Source organism: Apis mellifera, linkage group LG7, assembly GCF_003254395.2.
Source record: "Apis mellifera strain DH4 linkage group LG7, Amel_HAv3.1, whole genome shotgun sequence".
In the NCBI taxonomy this organism is placed as follows: Eukaryota; Metazoa; Arthropoda; class Insecta; order Hymenoptera; family Apidae; genus Apis; species Apis mellifera.
Window position 1 is genome coordinate 8,306,883 of NC_037644.1, and position 27,010 is coordinate 8,333,892.

General features: G+C 31.6%; 1 protein-coding gene across 1 annotated transcript in view; it reads right to left on the reverse strand.

The window, feature by feature from the left end:
* Positions 1 to 27,010, reverse strand: part of LOC409212 (cadherin-87A) — a 255,208-nt gene that overhangs the window by 167,655 nt on the left and 60,543 nt on the right. The window contains exon 2 of the mRNA XM_006562570.3: positions 5,384 to 5,455. Within this exon, the coding sequence (XP_006562633.1) occupies positions 5,384 to 5,455 (72 nt within the window). The remainder of the gene's footprint in view (positions 1 to 5,383; positions 5,456 to 27,010) is intronic.

The following is a 27,010-nucleotide window of genomic DNA, read 5'->3' on the forward strand; positions in this document are numbered from 1 at the left end:
AACGAGAATGAAGTTTATCCTTATGCATATCCAGGATGCATCTTTCTCCAGTGATCCACGAATGCTTGATCTCCTTTTATCGTCCCCTCGAGCGCAAAAGGCGGATACCTTTGCCTCGATGTTCAAATTCTTCAACGTGTCCCCCTCCCCCCTCGCGTAATATCATTTGCGCATGAATGTATATTTGTTAATGTTGCTTTTCTATTCTCGTGAAAAAAGCATTGGAAAAAATATTCATGAATTGACGCACAGCTTTTTTTAAAGGGGTGAAAAGAATTTTATAATGGAGATTTTTTTTTTTCATTGAGATGCTTTAGATTCTTGGCGGGAAAATCAAAGGATGAAAAGCGGTTTATCGACATGATATTATTAATTAATATGATATACGAAATTTCTTTCGTATCTCGGTATTTGAAACTCTCTTGGACGAAGATATTCTCTCGAAAAATTATATCCACGAATAAAATGTTTGTACAAGTGTATATATTTTGATTAAAATTTAAACCAATTATTTCGTCAAATTTATATATATTGTCCATGAGTTTTACATTTTATATATATATATATATATATATATATATATATATATATATGGTACAATTTAAACAAATTTTTTCGATGAAATCTTTTTTACATAAACTTGCATCAACCGAGCGAAAAGTCGGTGAAGAATGGTTGCACGAACATGAATATTACGCTGAACGAACCTATTTACTCACCGCCTAATTACAAATTTGTGTAAACATAAGTTCCGTTTTTACTTCTCGAATAGAAATTCTTTTCCCTGTATTTAAACGAAATAAAATATCTCCATTGTTGGAAAATCAACTTGTTCGAATATTGCGCAAATAAAATGTTAACTGGAATTGTGGAATTATTCGGCGGACGATCGGCAACCTGTGTTCATTATAATGCAACAATAAAAATAATATAATAAATAAATCGTGTAACAACGCGTTTCAGCTTCGTTTGATTCGATGAAATAATTCAACGGAAAAAAAAAAAAAAAGAAGAAGAAGAAGAAGAAAAGCAATTAATTTAGCCAATGAAATCGACATTATCGTTAAACAATTATCGATTAATTTTTTTTTTTATTTAATTCAATTTAAATTCCATATTGGAGATGAATAAGTAAACAAATAACTGATCCTGTATCGATGATTCAAATATCAATTTTACAAAATATATAATTTATAATTACTCGTTAGAATATCAGGAAATATTAATGATAAATAATCGAACGATCAAATAATTTCTCCGATCTTTATTTAGATGATATTCTAATTGTTAATTAACGATGATGAAAATATCGTGGAAAAGGATGAACATCGAAAATTTCATGTTTCAAATGTATCAAGTAATCGAAATAAATTATTGCTCTGACAGTTTTAAAAAGTTGCTTTAAAAATCGCCTTGTTAAACTATTCTTGAAATGATAATATTTTAATAAGTACGTTTGTAAATTAAACGATTTCTCATTTCGCGAAATAAATTATTTGTTACGTGTTTTTCTTGTTGTTTGCTATTTGATTTTCACGATAATTGCTCTTTCGTCGATATATTAAATATTCGTATATACGGGAAATTATTCAAACATTTTGAAAAGAAAAAAATGTTTAAACATGTTTAATGACATTTTAACGATCGATTTTTTTATTTTTTAAATGGATATATATGAGCGAAATCAATGCTCAAAATACAATTTAAAATATATATAATTCTGTAATGTGTTGCGAGATGGGGGGAAATTTTTAATTGCAAAACGTATTTCCAATCGTTCGATCCCCTCAAAAAAAAAAAAAAGAATTGATAGAAAAAAAATTATTCCACGCGAGTAGAATAATGAACCTTCTTCACACAAGAATTAGATTATATTAGATAATTTCAAAAGATGTTTCGAATAGTCGTTCACACAAGATAAAATTAATCTTGAAACTTAGAAGATTATAATATTAGAAAGAACTATATTTTCTTTTAAAACAATTTTAAAAAATATTCAAAAGTTTCTTTTCAACAAATTTTTCTTCCTGTCTCTAGTTTCAAGCAATTCGTATATAACATGAGAAACAAATGCATCGATAATTACAATTCGTAATCACGTATATAAAACTATATAAAACTATATCTTTTCAGATTATACACAATTTTTGGATATAAAAATTCTTTCTCTACGCGTTATCGCACACTTCTCCTTTCCAATAATAAAATTCTCAAGGCGTTATGCGGAATACAGAAATTTTATGGAGCTTCCCGCCTTAGAAACGGAACCGTATTTAATCATTGAACCTTCTCCTCGCCCATGGAAATGTTCCAAATTTCCCTGCGGAATGGTCGCTCGTGGCGTCGAGTGATTATCGCTCGAGACGTGTGTACACCGGCCGATACCGTCGAACGAAAGTAGGGGAAGCGCACGTTCATTGGTACCAACCTCAAGACAATTTTACACGCGGCGGACAACGGTACTAGACGGAGGAATGAAAGATGTATGCAAATTTAACCGTCTTGGGCGCTGAAAAATTCTATGCATTCCTGAACGGGCGGCGCGAGGAACGTTTCCTTCCTCCTCCTTTGTCTTTATTTAAAACGAGACAACGAAACATTTTCTCGTCGATTTGAAGCGAGACGATGAATTGAAAATTACGAAACGATTATCGAGAGACGGTTCGATTTTTTTAGATTTTTAATTTTTTCAGATTTGTCGAACTGATCAAGCGAGGTTTTAAGAGATTTGTTGTAAATTTTCTTAAACGAATGATGAGAAGTTTAAATAAAATTTTCTAATTCTCTTGTGTTTATATCTGGAACTTGTTTATTGTTCGAGAATTGAGAAGAAATCGTGAGTAATGATTTGACGTGAAAGTGAATAAAAATTTAAATTTGGAAACACGATATGACGTGAAGATAATGAAAAAGTCCAAAAATAAAAGCTATTCTATTGAATATATATATAATTATATGTATATTCGATTTGATTATAATTTATTCAAATAATTGCTTCGACGTAACGATACTCTCATCAACAACAATAATCATCGATCGATTTTATTTTATTTTATATATTTTTTTTCAATCGAATTTGAAAAATTATTCTATAGAAATAAAACAAATAACGCGATAAAATTTTATTTTTCCCTCCGAATATTATACGATAATTATCCGTCAAGGAATACGCGATCAGAACAATTCGAAATCCGATAACAATAAACGCGACTCCTCGCGTTACACATTTCGAAAATTAACACATTCCGCGAACACTTTCCCTCGTTTTAATCGCGCAACCATGATGATAAACGATGATAATTATTTTCGATATCGCGTCGAGACATCGTATTGGACATCTGCAAATTCGTCGAGATCCGTGGGCATACTGCCCACGTTCGTGAATATCAACGAATGCGCCGGAAATTTAATTACGAAAGTTTATTACACGGAGAGGAGCAGAGGAGGGGGGGAGAGAGAAAAGAGGAGGGGGAGGGAGGGGGGGGGGAATGTTTGGCGAGATTTCGCGTACAGGTGAAGACAGATTAAATGTCAAAGGGGAGAATGAACGTATTGGATATGGGCGGAGCTCGTAGCGAGTATTATCGATTGAGCGGAAATCAAGAGAGCCGATGATAAGTTTCGGCTGATATACGGACGAATAAGTTGCTTATGAATTCGAGATTGGAACTCGAATCGGATCGAGTTTTTAATTGAAAAAAAAATAACGAGCCTTGCCTCGATATTATCGAATACGATCTTAATATCGTCTATAACAAACGAGGAGGAGGGAGGGGAAGGGATGGGATCGTTTAAAACGTGATAATACAACGAAAATTATTCGTCGATTGTATACGCTGTGTAATAACGTTGCGATTACACGTTGTTGTTTCGATCGGTAAATAAGATTTTTAACGAATAAAAATAATTTTATCATATTATCGGTAGAGCTGTATCGCGACCATTTTCTCTCTATTTTTCTGCAATAATTCAGAGAAATAAATTATACATAACGAATCAATTTTGAAAATAAATTTTGAACTATCGATTTATCGTATTCGATTTTTTTTGCATCAGAAAAGTTTGTTTCATTTTTCAGCAATTTTCCCCAAAATATTTATATATTTTTGTTATACGAACAATTGTGAGAAATCTAAAAATTTCAATGATGAATAATTACGTTTCTTTTTTTTTTTTTTTTCAATTATTCATCGTTACGTTCGTAAAATATATATTTATAATTATTGGAAAATAATTAATTTAAAAGTAAATTTAATATTTTTTTTAAAACATTATTTTGCACAATAAATCGATCGACCAATCAGTGGCCAGGTTTCTTTATTCGTTTATTAAATTTACTTCGTTCCATTTAGAGGAAAAAAATCGTTCGACTATTGTAGAAATAATTGTAACTTTTTGTGTCGAGAAAAGATCGAGAAATATCATTCGAGAAACTTGTGCGGATTTGTGATTCGGTATCTAAAGGTTCAATAAAAACACAATTTTGCTGTCATAAAATTTGAAAGACGATTAATTTCGAATTAATCCCCCCGACGAATTATAACCGATTTAATTTTATTTTGATTTCAAAAGCTTCTATGAATTTTGTACGTCTTTCATTCTGATTTATTTAACGGTCTAATTCCTCTCACAAATGCTTTGCGAAATTCGTGTAGCTTTTGAAGCGAGGTCACAGAAATACATGACTTTATTTACGTTTTACAAATTTTCTCAAGCAATGTTTGCGAAAAAAAAAATAAATAAATAAAAAATTTATTCTTCGTTTCGAAAAATTCTTTTTTCTCAATAATTACTTGTTCGTTTCCTTTCGATAATCCTTAATGTATGTATATGTAAAGAATATTAATATATATCGAATTTGAAAGATCGAAACAAACATAAAAATTGCGAAACATCGATAAATTTTGTCGAGTTGTGAAAAGAATTTAAGCTTCTGTTACATAAAGCGAAACGAAGATGGAGCAAGTGCCACTATCTTCTTTAAAACTTGTCATCTTCTAAATATACTTGCACACAACTGATAACTTGTTGCTCGACAATTCAATTTCTAAGCTCTTGATCTTGCAAGAACTATGCAAGGCTAAACTGTTGCATAATATTCACTTTCATAGTTATGAAAATTAGTAAACTGCCTCGAACTTTTCTATGGCCCTATTAGTATGTCTATCTTGTTTTATACACGTGTAATTCGTTCAAGATTCTGGCTAACCTTGTACGCTAAATCTTAAGAGGATTAAAATAGATTAAGATCGAAAATTGGCCAAAATTGAATAGATAAAATTATATAAAATATTACGGTTGAATAGAAGATAAGATCTTTCGTGCATTTATTTCATTTGTATTATTGATTTAATTTAATTATATTTTTATAAAAATCACATACCCTTTCGAAGATACGCGGCCGTAATGGGCTCTCGTTTCGGTTTGCAATCTCGAAGAATTACGTTGTATCCATCTGTAAAACACGCGTAATTAATTTTTTAGACAATTTATTTTTACAATATTTAATTTAAAAAAATAAATATCAATGATTTGATTTTTTCGTTCTTTAAAAAATTTTAAATCAATAATCCAATATTCTATGGTAAAAAATAATTTTTAATTTAAAATTACGTACGTAATAAATTTACACAAAATTAAATAATAATAATAATATAATTTGAAATTTTTCTCTATATTGTTCTTAATTCACAATATTCGTCAAATCGAATGTTTTATCGTATAAATTTTTTCAAAGAAGCAGAAACATAACCTAAAAGGAAAATATATCATTCGATTCGATCAAATATACTTTTTATCGAATGTATTTTTTACGAGCTCATTTGATTCTATGTAGCCGTATATACGCTCCTTTGTTCAATTCTTAATTTAATTCTTCGTGTACTGCCGTGAAATAATCACGCAGTTCCATAAAAGTTTATCGTTTTTACTCGAGTAACGAAACTGTTGCGCAACAGCGAATCAACGATCCGTGAGAGATATCTACCTTATCCTCCGAGCACGATCACTTGTAATTCTCCGTCTTTCTCTTTCTCCCATTCTTTTAAATAGATCGCGTGAAATCACTGTGTGCATGCGCCACAAGATACTATACAAGATGTCCCAAAAATATGGGAACGTTCGTTAACTGAAGATTGCCGAGACTACAATTCATTATAACTTTGTTAACGAGTTATTATATTATAATACTGACCAATCATGGAATAAGAACGAGTCCAGGCTACACACGTGACGAAGAAAGTTGAATGTTGAATATTATTATTATTATTATATATAGTATTATATATACAATTCGATTCGTAATTTTCGTTGATTAGTAAGAAAAGTTTTTACAATGGAAATTGTTTCGCTTGAAATTATCTTAAAATTCTTTAAATTAACGAATGTTTCCATATTTTTATAGGACACCCTGTATATTTGGCGAAGAAGAAGAACGCATTTCTGCTCGAAGCCGAGGAATAGACGGCTTGAGATTGCTAAGAGAACTAATATCCGAGTTTGTTTTTTTTTTTTTTTTTTTCCCCTTTTGATACGGTTATACGTATTGACAGTTGCGAGAAATTAATTTCCGCAGAAACTCGCGATTTTAGATATCGAGATATCGAAACGTAACCGCAAGAAATCGATTCCAATTTTACAAGTGATTTTTTTTTTTTCAATAGTTTAACGACAAATTTTCTCGAACAAGATAAAAGTTAAATATTTATCTGCGAATATAAAATTTTTCCAATTATTAGATAACGTAGTAAAAAACTCTAGTTTCGAGGAATATTAACAATTTTTGTAATATTATCGTAATTTTTATAATAAAACTTTTTTTCACTTTGAAATTTACCTCACTTTTTCGAAAATTCACAATTGCAATAATTACATTGAACTTACTGTTCGACAAATTCGAAGTACAAAATGAAACTTAAAGCTTAAAAATTAGCAAGTGAAAATTATAAAGACACGATTTAATATGACTTATAATCAATATTGGCCGCGTATTATTGTTATCGATACTACACAGTTGTAGATAGAGGGGGGAGGGTTTGTCGATAGACTAAATTAATTTAACGAAATTGATGTTCCACGTTATTTCAGATTAATATGATACGTACATGTACAACAAGGGCAAATATACAATATACAATATTCTTCCGTGTTATTCGAAACAACAAGATTCTTATACCATTATTATTTTCATTATTGATTTAATTTACATTATTAACCGAAATGACGTATCAATTAGTCAATGAATTAAATCAATAATGAAAATATCATTTTTTTTTTTATACTTCGATCGAATAATAATAAAAAAATAGACGAATAGAGAGACGTCCGAAATTAATCGAAACGAGATATCAATTTAATTGAATATTAAACCAATAATTAAAATGATGCACATTGAAAAAATGTGTATTATATTCAAAGTAAGAAATAAAGATTAAAAAATTCTTCGTTTCTTGAAAGTTACATATCCTATATATATATATATATATCTACTCTTAAAATACACAAATACGCAAAGCATACATTATATCGCATCGTGAAAAGTGCAAAATAAAAAATAAAAATTTTAATCGATCCATTAATCCATCACCTCTTTTCTTTCTCGCTTAAAAATCTATTATTAAAATTTTTACCAAAAAAAAATTCGATTTCACGACAGGAACTCGAATAAGAAAATATATGTGAAAATATGTTAAAACGTCTAACCGCGTCTACAATGCGTTCAGGATGTCTTCGAGTGCATCGAACGGTACGCACTGCGTGACCGGAACTCGATTACGCATTCTTCTAAATACGGAACGAGAATCCGTTAAGGCTTTCCTTGATACACACCGATAACCACGCTGGTTGGTTCAATGCTCATCGACAGCTCGATACGTTCTCTCTTATCTGCCGTTCAAATCTTTTTCTTACCAAATAACAATAAAAACGGGATTTAATTAAATTAATCGATTAATCAATCGTCAGAGAGATATTTATTCCTTAACAAATTTATTCTTCTCACTATTTTTTCAAATATGAGTATATTCTCATTGAAGTTTTTTTTTTTTTTTTTTTTTTTTGTTTAGATAATTTCAAGCTTCAATCAGGCAATTTTTTTCCTCTCGCAAAAATTGAAGTATCAACGAGTTTTCTTTTTTAAGTAAATATACAGGATGTTCAAAAAAAAGTGTATTTAATTTTTGCAAAGGGGATCCTGATTGAAGATAAAAAATCTATGTACTTCCTTTTGCAAAGGAAAAAGTTCCTCGAGACTTTGAAATTAATCCAAAAATCTTTAATTAACCCACTCTATATTCGTTCAAAAAAAATGATATATTAAAAAAATGAATTTATCTCTGATGGACGTAAATGGTATAAAATATATATATAGTTCGAATAATCGACGTCCCATTGCATTTGCATGAACTTTCGAATATTTTTACGCCCGAAACGATAATTTTTTTTTTTTTCCAGAGAATCCTCCGAGTCATCTGGAGTGGATGGAAACTTTTTTAAACGCCTAAACGAATACTTTCATTCGTCCGTTTTGCATTCGCCCGATTCTCATTTAATTGGGGTTATGTAAATTCATTCGATCCCATTTGTACGAAAATCAGAAAGTTTTCTTGCGTTCATCGCCGTTCAATTTCGCGCGATTCAGCTTCGAAAGAGTAAAGAGAATGTCTCACTTGTGCAATTTTTCGTATTCGCGATTTTTTTTTTTTTTTGATTTAAAATTGTTGTTAAATAAATGAAATGACGAGGAGTATAATCGAATTTAAAAATTGTTTGTTACAAATTATTTTCTTTTATTAATTCGTTGAATAATAATAATTCAAGAAAATCAGCTATGGAAATATAATTGATCTAATAAAAATGGAATATCTTCTGAGATATCGATTACTCGTTATTTAAACGATTACACGTTATTTAAATGACATTTTATGAAAAATGTAAAATGTGAACGATATGAAAATTAACAACAATTAAATAAAAAGAGTAAAATATTTTCGATTTACTCAAATGCAATGTATTTTCAATCGTGTTTCAGTTCAAAATGTTATATTAGCCTGGAAATTGATTGAACGCATATAATATCTCTTTATATGCAAATTAATCACACCGCTTTCGATGAATAAAATGAAGAATAGCACGCGATCTAACGTATAATTTAATATATGTAAAGATAAATTGATTAAAAATTGTATTTTGGAAATTGTTTGTCAGACGAGAAATAAAATTCAAAAGAGTCGCAAATTTAAATTTTTCGATAAAAAAAATCCCTATATTTTTTCCATTTATAAAAACTTCGTACGTATAAAATATAAATAAATTGAATTAATAGTGGTTTCTTTTAAACTATTACTACTATATTGTTATTTAATTGATTATTAATTAATTAATTATTAATTGTTACATTGTTATTTATCGTGTGTTTCTCAAACTACAAAATTTTCATTATCCAATTTAATATCTTGATATTTTGTAACAACTTTTGTAATAAATTATCTCGTCAACAGAAAACCTGTAACTCCACACCTCATCGAATTGGAAGAATTTTCTTCTACTTTCGAGAATAATAAAATTTCTTTATTTCCACAAAAATGTATATGTTTCGCTTCATTTTTCTTTTTCCATTTTTTCCCCTTCCTCTCTGTTTTTCTCGATACAAAAAAGCTAAAAAATTTACCGTTTCCAGATCGAACAAAAAATTCCAACAATTTTTCTTCTACTTTCGAGAAAATAAAATTTCTCTATTTACTCAAAAATGTATATATATATATTTTTATTATTTTTTTTTAACATAAAAAAGATAATAATTCCTGTTTTCCCTGGGGATGCAGAAAATCCCCAGGTCAAACAGAAAATTTCAAACAGTTCCGTTCGATCTTTGCTTTATAAATCGTTCATACGTTCATACAGCCATCATACCAACAAGGAAATGTCACGAACTCTAATTATTCCCGAATTTCCACCGATTGTTTCCACATCGAAAGATGAAATTCGGCGCGATTGCGAGCGAAAAATATCGATCGTTTCACTCGCTTCGTGATCCAAAACGTGCATCACAAGTATATTCGAATCCTTTATCTTGAAGGAAGAATACTTTAAAATAAATTCGAGCTCTCTACGAATGATTCCAGAAAAAAAAAAGAATATTACACTCCATATAGAATTTAGATTAGAGAATGGAAATTTATTCCAAAATTAATTTTCATAATTAATTCTCGTGTAGAGAAAAGAATGTGAGATCCAAGTTGAAATCCTTCGATATTGTTATTTTATAATGGAATATGTTTACAGAAAGAGAAAAAATGAATATTTTCGCGAAATAATTTTTTTTCTTTTCTTTTAATATACGTAGAATTATTTTCTTCGATGAAAAATATTGAATATCTGTTTGTAATTATTTCAAATATTGGAATCTCTCGTAAGTCGATAATTATCGAGAAAAGTATAATTTTTACGATGATATTTTTATAAATTCAATATTATTTATTCAACAAATTGTATCGTGAAGATTAATCAATTAATTTTTCCACCCGAAGCAAACTTATACCAAATCCTTATCAGACAAGTGATTCGAGTTCGCAAGCAGTGATCGAAACTCCTATCCTGTTCACTATCCCCAAGAATCTCGACCGATCGAATATCCCTCACAGGCTCACAGGCTCGAGAGATAATCGGTCTCGTTGTTGGAACAGAATTTCCACAGAATTTCGATTCAGAACTTTCGAATCGAGATCTGACTGATTTCAGGCACGGTTCGACTTCCCTTCAGCAAAATCTCGGGAAGGAACAGCTGTACGGGATGATGGGCGCGGAGTGGGCCGAGCGAATCGCGGTTAAGCGAGAAAGGTGACGATGCTCGTTCGAGAAGAGGAGAAAAAAATGAGGGGGGAAGGGAGAGGGAAGTGGAACGAACGGAAAGAAAAGGAAAAGAAAAGAAAGGAAAGGAAAGGAAAGCGGTTTCCTCGATTCCTTTCCAAAGAAAATTCGTCGAAAGAGAATCGAAAAGTTCGAGGGAACGTGCGCGCGTATCTAAACGAAGGCGAGGTTGGATACACGTAAATAGATGTGGGATTGGATCTTGCCCACGGGGTCTTTGACCCCGAGGTTTGGCAAAACGTAGAAGAGAGAGAGGAGGAAACGAGAGGTTTCGCCGAACAAAAGTGGTGAAAAAGGAGAGAAATCAAGGGGAAACGCTTTGTTTGGGAATTTTCTTTTCTCGAAGAACGGATACGTTTAACGGAGGATAAAAGAATCGGATCCTCTGGGTATATTAAGATATAAGCGATTTAATGTTAATTCCGCGAATTTTCTTGGAGCGGATATCTTTCTACAGAGAGAGAAAGAGAGAGAGAAAGAGAGAAAAAGAGAGAGAGAGAGAGAGAGAGAGAGGAGGAGAAAAAGATTCTGAGGCTTATTATTATTATTTTAGATATGAACAATTTTATCGAAGGGAAATCGAAGGGTAGATATTGATTTTCGATAAGGATAACAAAAAAAAAATAATTGAAAAATTGCAGTACTACAATATATATGAACGTGTGTGCAAAAGAGAAATCAAACGTGTGGATGAATTCTTTTACATTTAGTGGAAAAAAAAATCCCTATGATGCATTCATGTTGTCTCGAGTGAAATTTAATTATTTCCAATCTAGCCTTCAATCGAAAGGTGTTTTTATATATAATAATTTTTGCGTTCGTTTCGATATTCAAAAAATTCGAATGTATAAATAATAAAATTAAAAATCTAACCAAATTCCAGAAACAATTTTCCCAAATTATTCTTCGTCCAAGTTTCGTATCGTTTCGAAACTTTGAATTCCGTCAGGAATAACCTATTTTTAAGTCACATTTTAATTTTCCTTAACGACTTTCAATTTAAATTTCATTTTGCACAACAACGAAAGAATTCACTTGAACGAAATGAAATATCAACTTACTGTATCGTCCAAAAAAGCAGTTTTGAAGCAGTCACACATTTTCGCACGAAACAAAATAAAAAACTCTACAAATAATAACAATAATTATATAATAAAATCATTATTAACGAATCAAAAATATTTATTTAACACGTTTCTACTTCATTCCACCAAACTTGTATAAATAACGTCGCTTTTCGATTCGAAATATATCGCTTCTCGAACGACAGTGCTGCCACCGTACGTCCAACAATGTGACACTTCCCCCCCTGCCTTCGCCTTCACCTTCTCTTCGCTTCTCTTCTCCCGGAAATTTTGCCCGGAAAAGGTTCCATCAAGCAAGAAACACGATCAGGCCGGTGGCGGCGTTTGGAAACAAAGGAAACAAGGAAAGAACGACGAAAGGAAAGGACGACGAGCACGGGTGAGGCGATATCAAGTCTGAAAGCGAATCGGAGGTATATACGCGACCTAACCTCAAACCCTCGATGTGTCGAAGATTCATTAATTAAGACGACCCGTGGCGATGGTCGTAGATACGCGAGACGAAAATAATTAATGAGAGCAATGAATGCTCGTGCAATGCGAACACCGAATTCATTAAGGATAAAAGAATTCACGCCCGAGGAATTCTTAACCTCGGAACACGGGATAATTAAAATATCGCGTCGTATCGCGTAACGTGCAAAAGCTATTTTTGATTTGAAAGCAAAATATCATCTATCTCGATGATCTCTTCGAGTTCGTGTGAAAATTGTTGTGTAATTCTTCTTCTTTTTTGTTATTGGATGTGCGTAGTGGTTCAATATATAGTGTAAAACTGTCGTCGCTTATTGAATCGCTTGTTTATAAAGGTTATGTTAAATTAATTTACCACGTACGAGATTATCGTTCAACAATAACACGTTTGATCAAAAATTGTGAAAATACTTTCGTTTTTTGGAGATAATTTTTAAAGAAACTATTCTTATTTAATAATTATCCAGGGAAATGATATTTTTATTCTTCTTTATATTGATTTAAAGTTGTCAAATAAAGTAAGGTTAATTCGGGATTTCTTTTATTCCTTATTTTTATCGTTCGTTGTAACTTACTGCTATCAGAATTACGTAACACAGGGAACAAATCTCTCTTCGGGCACCGATCCATCGACATTCCTGACGCGTAACAGGAAGCACGTAACACAAACTTGCGCCGATACTCGTGAATTTGATCCAGTGATCACCGAAACAACGCCTGAGGCGTGCTCGATCCACGGACGAGTCGTTTCCTTTTCAAGGGGAAAAGGGGAAAATCGAGGATTCAATTCAGCGGGTGAATAAAAAGAGGTTAATAAAAATTGCTGGGATTGAAATAATAAGAATCCTGTGACTCTTGGCAAAGAACGATCGATCTCTTAAAAATAGAATAACTTTTTTTAAAATCGAATTAAAAAATTTGACGAGGATTACTATAATGTAAGAAAAATTTTGAAAAAATTAATCGAAATTTTTTATAATTAGTAGATACAGAAATAAAAAAAAAAAATAGAGAAATATATAGATTTCAAATGAATCGAAACTTACGATTCGTTCTAATAATATATTAATTACTCTTCGATTAAACGATCCAAATAATTTTCGATCAGACGAATAAATAATATTCAAATCCTCTGAAACTTGTAATCTTTCGTATTTCCAGATTAATTTAAATTTACATCCATAATCCTATTAATCGAGTCGAACAAAAGAAATTTAATATGCAAACAACGCTCTCTCCATCTTATCAAGCTTATTTATCGAAGTCACGCTCCAACTCTAGATGGATCTTCAATTTCCCTCTTCCGATTATTTCAATCCATTTCGCGCAAAATTGGAATTCGCTTATTCCATCATTTCAAAAGCCAAAAAATAATCGCCCCCTCCGTGATCGATTCCATCTTTACCTTTTCTCAATGGCGAAAAGCCACTTTCCTTTCCCTCCCTCTCTCCTTTCTCAAGACGTTCTCCTTCGCCACCTCTTTTGTCTCTCCCTCGTTCTCAACCCTTTTCTCGAGCTCTTCCTTTCTGTGAGAAGAGTAACGCGGCCGCGAGCATACAGTTTCATTACTGTCGCCGCACCGTATTGCGGTTCCACCCACGCGCATTACGGAATTCTTGCGAGTTGTTAAGCGGGACGAATTATCCTCGCGCCGTAGGAATGCGATAATTGAGTTTAAGAAACGGTGATGGAAATAAGAATCTCCTTGTTGAGAGATGGGGAGGGGAGTGGAAATATTTGGCGATTTGAATGAAATATTGGACGATTGGAAGGATTTGGAGGGAAGGGAAGAAAGGGGAAGGATTTGGAGAGATGTTTTTATTTTTCTAGAGTGATTGAATTTTTGTTTTGGTTTGGTAGATTGTAATAATAGGATAACTTTTATTAAAGTGAAAATAATTTTGGAATGGTTTGAGAAATTTGAAATTAGATTTGGACAGAGATTTTGGAAAGGAAAATTTTGAGATATTCTTTGCTGAAATATCATTCACTTTGGGATATTATTGTAATTAATAATATATGAAATTTGAAATTAGATTTGGATAGAGATTTTGGAAAGGAAAATTTTGAGGTATTCTTTGCTTTGAAATATCATTCACTTTATTATAGATATTATTGTAATTAATAATATATGAAATTTGAAATTAGATTTGGATAGAGATTTTGGAAAGGAAAATTTTGAGGTATTCTTTGCTGAAATATCATTCACTTTATTATAGATATTATTGTAATTAATAATATATGAAATTTGAAATTAGATTTGGATAGAGATTTTGGAAAGGAAAATTTTTGAGATATTCTTTGTTGAAATATCATTCACTTTATTATAGATATTATTGTAATTAATAGTAATAATAAAAACATATTAATCAAAATATTGATTTTTTTTCACTTTTTACTTTTTCCATTCTGTTTGACGAATTATTGAAAAACAGAATGAGGAAATATTGTGCGCAATATTTTTATTGCAAATAAATATAACGAAACAGAACATATAAGATTCAATTGAATGAATAGAAATAAATTGTAAACTTTTTCCATGTTAACATTCGATCAGTGCAAAATTTATAAAATTTGCAGTTTTTATATTCGCTTGAAAAATAGCTTCGACAAATTATTCATGAATTTTTCAAAACATTTTTTTAAACAGTATCTGTGACACATTTGCAGTTTCCAATTATTTAAATGTCATTTTTTTTTTTTTTTTTTTTTTTTCATTAAAATGAAATGCCTTTTCTGATTCGACGAAATGTATCGTTGGTGTGACAAATTTTTATAAAATAGAATTCTGAAATGTAAAATTTGACTTTTGAGCGAGGAATTATTGTTCCAATTAATTTTCCAGCTTCGAAACTGTTTTTGGTATACGCATTGACGCTTTTAAAATTAACGTATAATGCCAAATACAATATTTTAATAGCTTAACACAACGACGAACGAAGAGAAATTTCGAAAACGATTAAAATACTATAAGAAAATTTGATAGACGAAAAATTTTCATATAATAATAGAATAATCTACGTGACAAAATAATCTGAATTTCTTTTGTAAATGCATCGAGTATTTTATCAAATGAAAATGAGGAGAATAGAATTAATTGAATCAATTCGAATAGATCAGATTCTTCATATTTGGAGAAAAAGAAAAAAGTATTTTCGAGCATGTAGATTTGAATCTGAACTTTTGAAATGAAAAAAAAAAAAATACCTTCAATCAATACTTTTAGTTGCTCAAACAGATTCGAAATTTTTCCATTCAAAATTAATTTGAAATACTAATTTTCATAATAATTATTAAGAATTAAAAAAAAAATTATAGAAATTCTATTTAATTCTTTTAAATTTTTCACAAAAATTCAACGAAGAAAAACCTTTCAATAATTATATAATTCACACTCTCATAATTCAAAAGTATTTCAATAAAATCAAATTGCTCGAATTTCCAAATTTTATAACTATATAAAACGAATACCCCAAATTTGAAAATTTTCCTTTCCTTTAAAAATTAATATTTCTGTCTTTCAAATATTAATCTTCATAATATTTAATAATTTTACACACAAGAATAAACAATCACCGAAATTAATCACAATTACTCAACAACAAAAAACATCCAAAAATATTCGCATTAAAAAGAACGATTCGAATTAGAAAGAAAAATTCGCGTTAAGCTCAATCTCATCGTAATAATTAAATCGCTTCCGCATTAGCCAAGAAGAGGGAGGGAGGGGAGCCATCATCCGTCGAGGCAAGTGGAACGAGTGCAAAGTAAAGATCTTTTAAAAATCGTGTCGTAATTAGTCGCCGTGTCCGTTCCGTCGGCGTATCTCGGTTCCCCCTGTCGTTATCCGGTGGATAAACTCGCGTTCCAGAGTCCATTTGCCACGTTCGTGGGTGGGGATGAGGTTCGGTAAATCGAAAGCCTTCCCCCCCCGTTTCCCGCCAACCCGAACCGAAGAGACCGAAGAACACATCTTTCGACTCGGTTCGATCGCGCGGAAAACAAGCGTGAACAACAAGCGAGGAGGAGGGGAGAGGTCTGTATCGATGAGTTTAAGAACGCAGTCCAAGGAGAAGTAAATATACTTGTATCGATTTCACGTCGACTCGTATATTTTTGGAATGGAAATAACATTTTTAATTTACGAATATTCTTTTTTCTTTCTTTTTCTTTTGATTAGAAAAATTAATTTAATTATATAATTGTTCAATTAACATTGCATTCGAAATTATTTTTACCGTATTTGTGAAATTTTTACGGATGCATGGATTGCGAATATCGGACGAGGAGATTGTGAATTCTGTGAGGAGAATCATAAGAAGAGAATTTGCGAGAATTTAATCATTTCAAAGAAAAGGAAAATAGCTCGGATTATTGATCGAAATAAACGGATCGATAATTGGGATATTCGCCGTTGACGAAGAATCTTTTTATTCCAAACAACATATCGACAAACAAACCGGAATTGCAATCGATCGATAAATATCTAACCATCCATTTCGAACGGTTCCTGCTCGACCAACACGTTGCTTCGGTTTACAGCGCGCGAAAAACAAACACGAGAATAATAAAATCGTATCGACGTCGTGAGGGATCTAGAAAATTTACGAACGGGGGAGGGGAAAATAGCGAGGACCACGGCGTACGGATTTCACGCTATTTATACTCGAAGAATCGAATACATCGTACGGAAAGGAAAGAATTAAAGATCGGCTTGTCAGACCGTGAGATCGCGCACGGATTCGGATCACTGGCTATTTACGAGCAGAGGTTCTCGGTATTCTCGGCAGGATAAGTTTCCTTGGAATTGGAATTGTGAAGAAAATAGAGGGATAGTAGAGATAGCCCGATATAGCCTCCCTCTCGTTCGTTTTCAAACAATTTTTCTAATTGATAATTATAATTATTCGAACGATGAATTTATGTTATATATTTATGATACAGTTATCACAAGAGTTATCACAATGGTAAAATTGTGCAGTGAACGAACGTGCCAGAAATCGATTAATTTACTCGAGCAATGAATAGATTAATTAGTTTCGACATATGTTATTTCATATTTGTTTGTTCGAGCTTGACTCGTTGGCGGCGCATACCCGACACTACCTTCGCGACTCGGCAAAATATTTTTCAACAGTTAACAACTCGTTAAGAAAGGAAAAATGAAACTTTTCACGAAGGAAAAAGTTGTTTGAAATCGTCTCAGGAATCATTAGTTAAATCTTGAGGATGTTCTTTATAAAATCGAAAAATGGCACCTTGAAAATAGTAATGGAAATGAACTACGAATGTATCAATATTTCTTCTTGATATACTCAAGTATAAAGACTCGAAACGATCGATAAAAAATATAATATCATAAACAAACAATTCTTGAATTTCTTTCGATTTTTTTAATCGAGATATTTTTTTCTTCCGATTCCAGCGTGGCAATCGGTTTTCTTTACAGCTTATAACAACGTCTGCTCGATAGCTCGAAAGCTGGCGTGAAAAGGAAAATGGACACGAGCCGAGGCCACCATCATCCCCCTCCTCGATATTCTTCGAGGGTAAGCCCGATTTTAAAACGGCCAGAGAAACGTCATGTGGACGAGAAAATCGTATTATCGCCGATACATTCTTACTGGAAATCGAACCTTTTATACAGACACTTTGTACACATCGATTCCGTGATAAATTCGTTTCAAAAAACTTTTTCAAAAATCTTTTATGAATGTTTTAGTTTTAAAACGGGGAAATTGTTGATACATTTTTATTTAATCACAAATGATTGTTTATAATGAAATTTTTATAAAGGAGATTAAAGGGATACTTGTTCTATTAGTTGAATTTTAGATATTTTACATTCTTCAATATTCTGTGTGAATATTTACAGTGTCTAATTATGTTGTCTAAGATAAAAATAATTTCTTGATTATTTTTTCTTTTCTCTCGAGAAGACGATTATTAAATATATTTTTAACATTCCATATTATATATGAATAGGAAACTTATTTTCTTAAAAATTAAAAAGAAACGTTTATTAACAAAATTACACACTATTAGATTTCTTATTATGAGGTAAATATATTGAAAGCTTGAAATTAAAACTATTCAGACCTATTGATAAAGTTGTTTTATTAATCGAATATAGAATATCTGTTAAATATAAACTTTTTCAACAATAGAGGATCAATGTGTCGAAACATGAATTAAAAACACAAAAAGGAAAAGTTAAAAGTTCATCGAGTAACTTTTGTTTCAGAAAAATTCCATTTGATTTTGTCCAATTGATTTCTTGTTTTCATGCATTTTCTATTTTAGATAGATTAACAATTGAATCATCGTTGTGGAATGAAATAACAACACGTGTATCATTGATATCAAATTATCTTTCTTTTTTCACGTATATTTTTTTATGAAATGTGCCAGAATCATTTTGAATAAATCCAATTATATAACGCACATTGTCCAACTTTTCGATTTTCTCTTCAACAGATAATAGAAAACTGTTATATAATTCACAGTTGATTCATCTCGTTAGATGACATAATAAATAAAATTCAAGATTACAAGTTAGTTGATCGTCATCTTGATCATTTATTTATTGGAAAAGTAACATAGCTCAAAATTTGCATTTGATTATTTCTACAAAAAAAAAGACTATTTTTTTTTTATATTTTTTGGTAGTAAAATCTTGTAAACTCTCAGTTTCATATAACAAACTTTCAATTTGAAATTAAATTGATGATATTTATGAAAGAAAATAAATAAATTTTTATTCTTCGAAAAAATCATATAAATAATGCGTACTATATATTTTCAATATTTTTTTCTTTTTTTGCATAAATGCATTTGCACTCCACTCATAACAATTTAAATTAATCAAGATCGTTTCTTCTATTATTATAATTTTTCAATTATGTCATTCTCGCAGCAAGTGCGTGATATTAATGACAAATTGTATGTTATAGTTATTATAGTTTATTCCAATTTTAAAATATCGATCGACATCGTGGCCAGAATTTTAGAATCTGGAATATCCAGTTGAATTGCTAGCTAAAGATTTTAATTAAAAATGGAGGCCAAAAAATGATATCGATAAAGTTTCCTATTATATGATAAAATATAAAATAATATTGAATAAATTTTTTTTAAATTAATAACAGCCAAAAATATTGTCATCGCCTAAAGATTATTTAAAGAATTTTGAAATAGTAACAAAATATGTGACTTAAGAGATATATTGTTGATAATAAAAATACTTTTTTCTGTAAAATATTAATCCAAATATATTACTAGATATTTTTTCAACCATCCAACTGTATATATTTTTAATTTTCCAATTTTTTTTAATTTTGTGCTAATTTGAATACGAGTGAAACTATTGCAAAGAATTCCTCAAATTTTTTCAAATACCTCGACAAATTATTCGAATCTTCAAAACATGGAAATTTTAATCTTATTTTGATTAAAAAAAAAATGTATTTTTACATCAAGATCTAAAATAGACTTTAAAGCTGATACTCGAAAATCAAAGTTAATTTCTTGCCGATCCAATATCCTCTTTGAAAAAGGGGAGAAATTTTCAAAATTTTCAAAATTTTCTTTGGAAGAGGAAAGGAGTAAGTTTACCACAAAAATTTATTTCTCAATTCGCGCTAATTGAACGAGTTGCATAATTTCGAACTTCCTTTTCCCGCGGATTTCTTGGCGGGGTCATCTTTCAAAGAGGGAGAGAGAGAGAAACAGGGGAAGAAAAAGAAAGCTGTTGCGGAAAGTGCGGTGAAATTCGCATTGTCGGTCGAAAATTTCCAATGTTCTCGACAGGGAAGAAAGTTTAACTTAAGAAATCGTGTTGGTTTCCAAACGAAATTTCAAACTTTCCAACGTGTTTCAACTTTTTCAGTTTTCAGCAAAGCACCACCACCCCCTCCCCTCCCTCCCCCCTATCGTAATATTTCCATCTTATATCACGCTTACGATCTTCAATATTCCTCCGCGCACGTCACACCCGCCGATTCTTCGAATACCATTTTCTTATTTTTCCGCCCATTTTCGCTTCGTTCGATGCGTCGCTGCACGAGCACCAGCCACTTTATACGCCTTTCACAGAGAGAGAGAGAGAGAAAGAGAGAGAAAGAGAGACGACTGGACTGCTTCCACTCGCTCGATGTGCTGACTAAGTTACCCGTTTCTTGTCGATCCTTATCTTCAACCTGTTTGCAGAGGGAAATCTTGCCGACTAGGGGTTGTTGTCGATACAATATTTTGAGGTTAGTAGGTGACTACTACGACGGTTAATTAAGATGGCGACACTAGCGCCACGCGACTGTTAACTACTAGACCAGACTTTGCTCGTCTTTTTTTTTCTCTGATTTTTTGGAATCGTTATATTTTTTTCTAAAGTTATTTCTTTAACATAAAAAGTAAAAAGTTATATTGAAAAGTAAATTAATTTTCTATGTATCGCGATTAAGAAATATACGTATGCATATATAAGATTGATTCGATATTACACATTTAACAGCCTTTTCACAATTTAATTGCTTAATTGTCGTTAATAAAAAGGAGGGAACAAAGGAGAGGAATGTTTTATTGTGCGTTAACTGAAATTAAAAATTAATGGAATCGTTCGTTATGAATTTTAATAGTCTGTTTAAAAATAAAAGCTGGGGAATAATTGTTGGAGGAATGAAAAGCTTCTTTAGAACCTAGGTGATAAAACTTTTGTAAAAGTGTTTATGATTTCAGAAACACTCGTAAAACCATCGTCCCAAAAGTCGTAAAATAGAAATCTCTTGTTTCGTAGTAGTAGCTGCGCGGAGGATGATATAAAAAAAAAAAAAGAAAAAAAAAAAATTTTAAATATCTCACGTACGCGCGGGATATTTATATTTTCACATCTGTATTTTCATAAATTTTCTATTATATCTCGCAAAAATACACCATACAAATACAGTTAATTATCTTAATAGGGAATATATATATAATCTAAAGTGTCTAATATAAAGTGTCACTGCAATCGTTTCTCCTTTTCTTTTTTTTTTTTTATTGAATATAACAACTCATTCACTTCAATTAACGAGTATAAGGAGAGTGTTGAAGTCAATTTATTATAAAAAAAAAAAAGAAGCAACATAATTTTTCATATATCTTTGAAATTCGCCTGATCATTTTTCAAACATAATTCTATTCTATTTCCGTTCCAAAAGAAATAATTAAGGAACACAAAATCGAAATCTTTAATCAATAACTTAATCATAATGACGCTTCAAAGAAAATTCCTTGGAACTGAACGAATTTCCAAAAGTTTGACTAACTAGCATTTTTTAATTACCACTTCAAATTCAAATTTTCGATGAACAAAAGCCTCGAAAAGATGCCTCCCATCACTCGATTCGAGATCAAGGAAAAAAATAATAAACGAATAACTTTCGCTCGTTAATTGCAGCAGGTATGGGCGATCGACACTACTGGTCCGATCCATCACGTTCCTCGACCACTGGGAGTGGAACGAAACGTCATCGTTCCTCCTCCCTCCTCCTCCGCCATCCGTTCATTTCGAATTATTCGCGTAAAAGTCGAGCGTAGTTATCAAACTTTTCCAAGGAACCCGTCGAAACTTTTTCCTTTTTCCTTTTCTTTTTTTTTTTTTTTTTTTTTTTGCCTCTTAAAGACTCGCCTTTCGTTTTTACATCGAGAGCAACTTTCCACCCACTTTTTATCGGACAATTCTCACGTTTCTGCCATTTATTATACGGGGAGAGAGATCTCGCGCAACATTGCCGGCCATTGTTGCCAACAACGTTCCCGCATGCGAAAGCGATAACGAACGAGCTGCTCGGTTACATCGATGATGATACGATGGAGGTGGAGGGAGGTGGAGGGGGAGGATAGAGTCAGATTCATCCACCGCCTTAATAAGGTGGTGGCCATATTTCAAACGTCGAGGGGGAAGGGAGAAAGGGAGGGAGGCGTTTTGTTACCCGGGGAAAAGTGAGGCCATTTACGACTTATACGGGGGGAGGGGGGGAAGGGAGGGTTGTTTTCATCAACGTCTGTGCCTGCGCGGGGGAGGGGGAGAGGAAAAAACAGGGGAGGTATACAGGAATCATAAATCATCCGCCAGATGGCAGCAACTATGATACATCAATTAACTTGAATTAAACCTGTCCGAGGGTGTGCGTGCGCGCGTTTCTGGATGGAAAGAAGAAATATTAGGGCGGTATTGTTCCGTTCCGCCAATTTATTTTCGCGAGTATGGATGCGAGGTTGAACGGTTGCGGTGGTGGAAACTTTTGTCAAGAGACAATGAGTGCGTTGAATTATGTGGTATAAAATAAAAGCTTCCGTGGATATTTTGAATATTCCTTCTCTTGTTGGATCCTTTCTCGATTCGAGAAGAGATTTTTAGTAAAATTTTTTGGATTCTAAACTTTTTCTTATTGGATCCTTTCTTGGATCCTTCGAGTAAAAATTGTCGGTAAAATTATTTGGATTATGTAGAATGTTTTATTATGTAGAATCCTATTAATTTTAAACTTTTTGTTTTTGAATCCTTGAAGCCTTTCTTGGTTCGAGTTAAGATTTTCAGTAAAATTGTTTAGGCTCTCTTTTATTGGATCCCTATTTTTTTATTAGATCCTTTCTCGGTTCGAGTAGAGATTTTCAGTAAAATTGTTTGGATTCTAAACTTTTTCTTATTGGATCTTTTCTTGGTTCAAGTAAAAATTATCAGTAAAATTATTTGGGTCTTATTAGAATCTTTATTAGAATTAATTTTAAACTTTTTATTTTTGAATCCTTGAAGCCTTTTCTTATTGGATCCTTTCTTGAGTTAAGATTCCTCTCTTCGAGTTAAGATTCTCAGTAAAATTATTTAGGCCCTCTCTTATTGAATCCTTTCTTGTTTCAAGTAAAAATTGTTTGGCTCCTATTATGTAGAATCCTATTAATTCTAAACTTTTTTTTATTGGATCCTTATTTTCTTATTGGATCTTTTCTCGATTCGAGTTGAAATTTTTGAAGTAAAAAATCTCTGTTTGGATTTTGTTACGTAGAATCCTTTTAATTCTAAACTTTTTCTTTTTGAATCCTTGAAACTTTCTCTTATTATATATGGATCCCTATTTTCTTATTGGATCCTTTCTCAGTTCGAGATTTTCAGTAAAAATTGTTTTAAACTTTTTTTTATTGGATCCTTATTTTCTTATTGGTTCGAATAAAGATTTTCATTAAAATTGTTTAGGCCCTCTCTTATTGGATCCCTATTTTCTTATTGGATCCTTTCTTGGTTCGAGTAAAAATTGTCAGTAAAATTATTTGGGTCTTATTAGAATCCTTATTAGAATTAATTTTAAACTTTTTATTTTTGAATCCTTGAAGCCTTTTTTTATTGGATCCTTTCTTGGTTCGAGTAGAGATTCTCAATAAAATTGTTTGAGTCGTAGAATCCTATTAATTCTAAACTTTTTCTTATTGGATTCTTTCTTGGCTCGAGTTAAGATTTTCATTAAAATTGTTTAGGCCCTCTTTTATTGGATCTCTATTTTCTTATTGGATCCTTTCTTAGTTCGAAAAGAAATTTTCAGTAAAATTGTTTGGGTTCTAAACTTTTTCTTATTGGATCCTTATTTTCTTATTGAATCCTTTCTTAGTTCCAGTAGAGATTTTCGGTAAAATTGTTTAGGCCCTGTAGAATCCTATTAATTTCAAACTTTTTCTTTTTGAATCCTTGAAGCCTTCTCTTCTTGGATCCCTATTTTCTTATTGGATCCTTTCTTGGTTTCAGTAGAAATTTTCAGTAAAATTGTTTCTCTTACTTAGAATTTCACACTTTTCCTTTTTGAATTCTTTTTTTTTGAAGCCTTTTCTTATTGGATTCCTATTTTCTTATTCTTTCTTGGTTCGAGTAAAAATTTTCACTAAAATTGTTTGAGTTCTATTATGTAGAATCCTATTAATTCTAAACCTTTTCTTATTGGATCCTTTCTCCTTTCGAATAAAGATTTTCAGTAAAATTATATCGTCACTCTATTACGTAGAATCCTATTAATTCTAAGCTTTTTCTTAATTCCTATAAATAACTATAAAATTCATTATTCGAACCACTTTCGATCTATCCCAAGTATCCCAAATTCGAAAGATTTCAATACCATCATTGTAACCGTGAAAAAAAATTCTGCTCCCAAGACGTATCTCTAAACGACGACAGTGAACTCCGGCCACGTCCCTCCCCGCGAAAAATTCAGCTCACGCAACGTGAAAAAACATTTCGAAACGAAACTAAATTTGCATCGAGAATTTCCACTTCTCCCTAACCTCCCTCGATACGGTGCACAGATACCGGCGTCAAAAATTCCTCTCCCCAAACCATACCCGAGAAAATACCATACTCGACGCCAAAAGAAACGTCGAAACGTCGAGTCGACAGAGCTGAGCCAATAAGACAAACTGCAAACCTCCCTCGCTATATATTCTCGCGTACATCCACGAAAATCCAATTCGTCGAAAATTCCAGATTATTAGAGGAGGAAGAAGAAAGATATATATATAGAGAGAGAGAGAGAGAATACAGATTTCGAGCTACTTCGATAATGGAGGATTCGTCCAAGGATCGGCCATAATCCTACACTCTCCCTCCCCTCGAGGCTCGCCTCCCCTCGGCCATTATCCTCCGTTACACAGTCCGTATATAGGAGTAGTACGCTCGATATAGAAGCGCTGCGTGACGTGATAGAATCCCGGTCAACGCCGGATCCCTGTGAAAAGCTTTTACGATCGATGCTCGGCCCGGCCAATTGTCAGATTATGGGATATTTCGATCGGCAGCGGTTATCCACACGCGTCGAGAAATTACGAATTACGGCTTGTTGCGGAGAAGCCAAGCCGCCGATAATTCAACACGCAGACGAAACGAAGGGTAAATGGAAGATCCGAAATCGTGGATACACAAGATTCTCGATATATAAGCCTTTTTCCTTTGTAATTTTATGAAATAGATATTTTTGGTTAATAATAATCGGTGGATATTCAGGTAATTGTCGAGTCGTATTCATTTCAGAGAAAATTCGAAGCTAATTTATTTAGGAGTATATTATTATATAATATAGTATAATAATACTATATTATGATATAATATAGTAGATTAGAGTAGATTATATAAGTATTGTATTATATAGTAGATTATATAAGTATTATAGTATATAATAGATTTATTTAGGAACACTTTATGAGTCGAGCAATGAATAAATAATTGAATAATTAAGTAAAATTTCTTTAGATTTGGAATAGTTAAATTTTCAAAGAAGAAAAAAATTTGCCCAACTAGTATTATAGTATATAATAGATTTATTTAGGAACACCCTTTATCTTCGAATATGTTCCTAAATAAATAAATGAATAATAATTAAGTAGAATTTCTTTAGATTTGGAATAGTTAAATTTTCAAAGGAGAAGAAAAAAATTTGCCCAATTTTCAAAGAAGAAGAAAAAATATTTGCCCAACTAGTATTAATAATTGAATAATTAAGTAGAATTTCTTTAGATTTGGAATAGTTAAATTTTCAAAGGAGAAGAAAAAAATTTGCCCAATTAGTATTATAGTATATAATAGATTTATTTAGGAACATCCTTTATCTTCGAATATGTTCCTAAATAAATAAATGAATAATAATTAAGTAGAATTTCTTTAGATTTGGAATAGTTAAATTTTCAAAGGAGAAGAAAAAAATTTGCTCAATTTTCAAAGAAGAAGAAAAAATATTTGCCCAACTAGTATTAATAATTAAGTAGAATTTCTTTAGATTTGGAATAGTTAAATTTTCAAAGGAGAAAAAAAAAATTTGCCCAACTAGTATTATAGTATATAATAAATTTATTTAACACCCTCTATCTTCGAATAATGAATAAATAAATGAATAATAATTAAGTAGAATTTCTTTAGTTTTGGAATAGTTAAATTTTCAAAGGAGAAGAAAAAAATTTGCCCAACTAGTATTATAGTATATAATAGATTTATTTAGGAACACCCTCTATCTTCGAATAATGAATAAATAAATGAATAATAATTAAATAGAATTTCTTTAGATTTGGAATAGTTAAAAGGAGAAGAAAAAAATTTGCCAACTTTTCACCAACCGGATAATTGTCTTCGATTTTTGGCGCGAATTTTATCTCTCGCCAACTTGAATACTGAATAGCGATTGACGCGACATCACAGGCATTCGTTGATATTCCGTATGGGGATGGGACACGCTTTGAATATCCAGCGCTACCCTTGGAATCGTATATACGGGCCAAGTTTCGAGAAATTTGCTCGACAGTCGAAACTTTTATCCGAGACAGAGTTTCGAAACTCTTGGATACTGGGTCATCTGTGTACACGAGGAATGGTACATGCGCGAAATATCGTTGCTGAAGCTTTTTAAACATTCGTTAGATTCTTTATTAATGATAATATTTCGTATGTTGGGAATATTCCGTGGATGGATTAATTTAAAAGAAATATATATATATTTTTTCTTACTTTAACGAACAAATTTTAACGAAGAGGAAAACGTTAGAGGAAGATGAATGAAAGAAATAATTGCACTGCTCTGTGT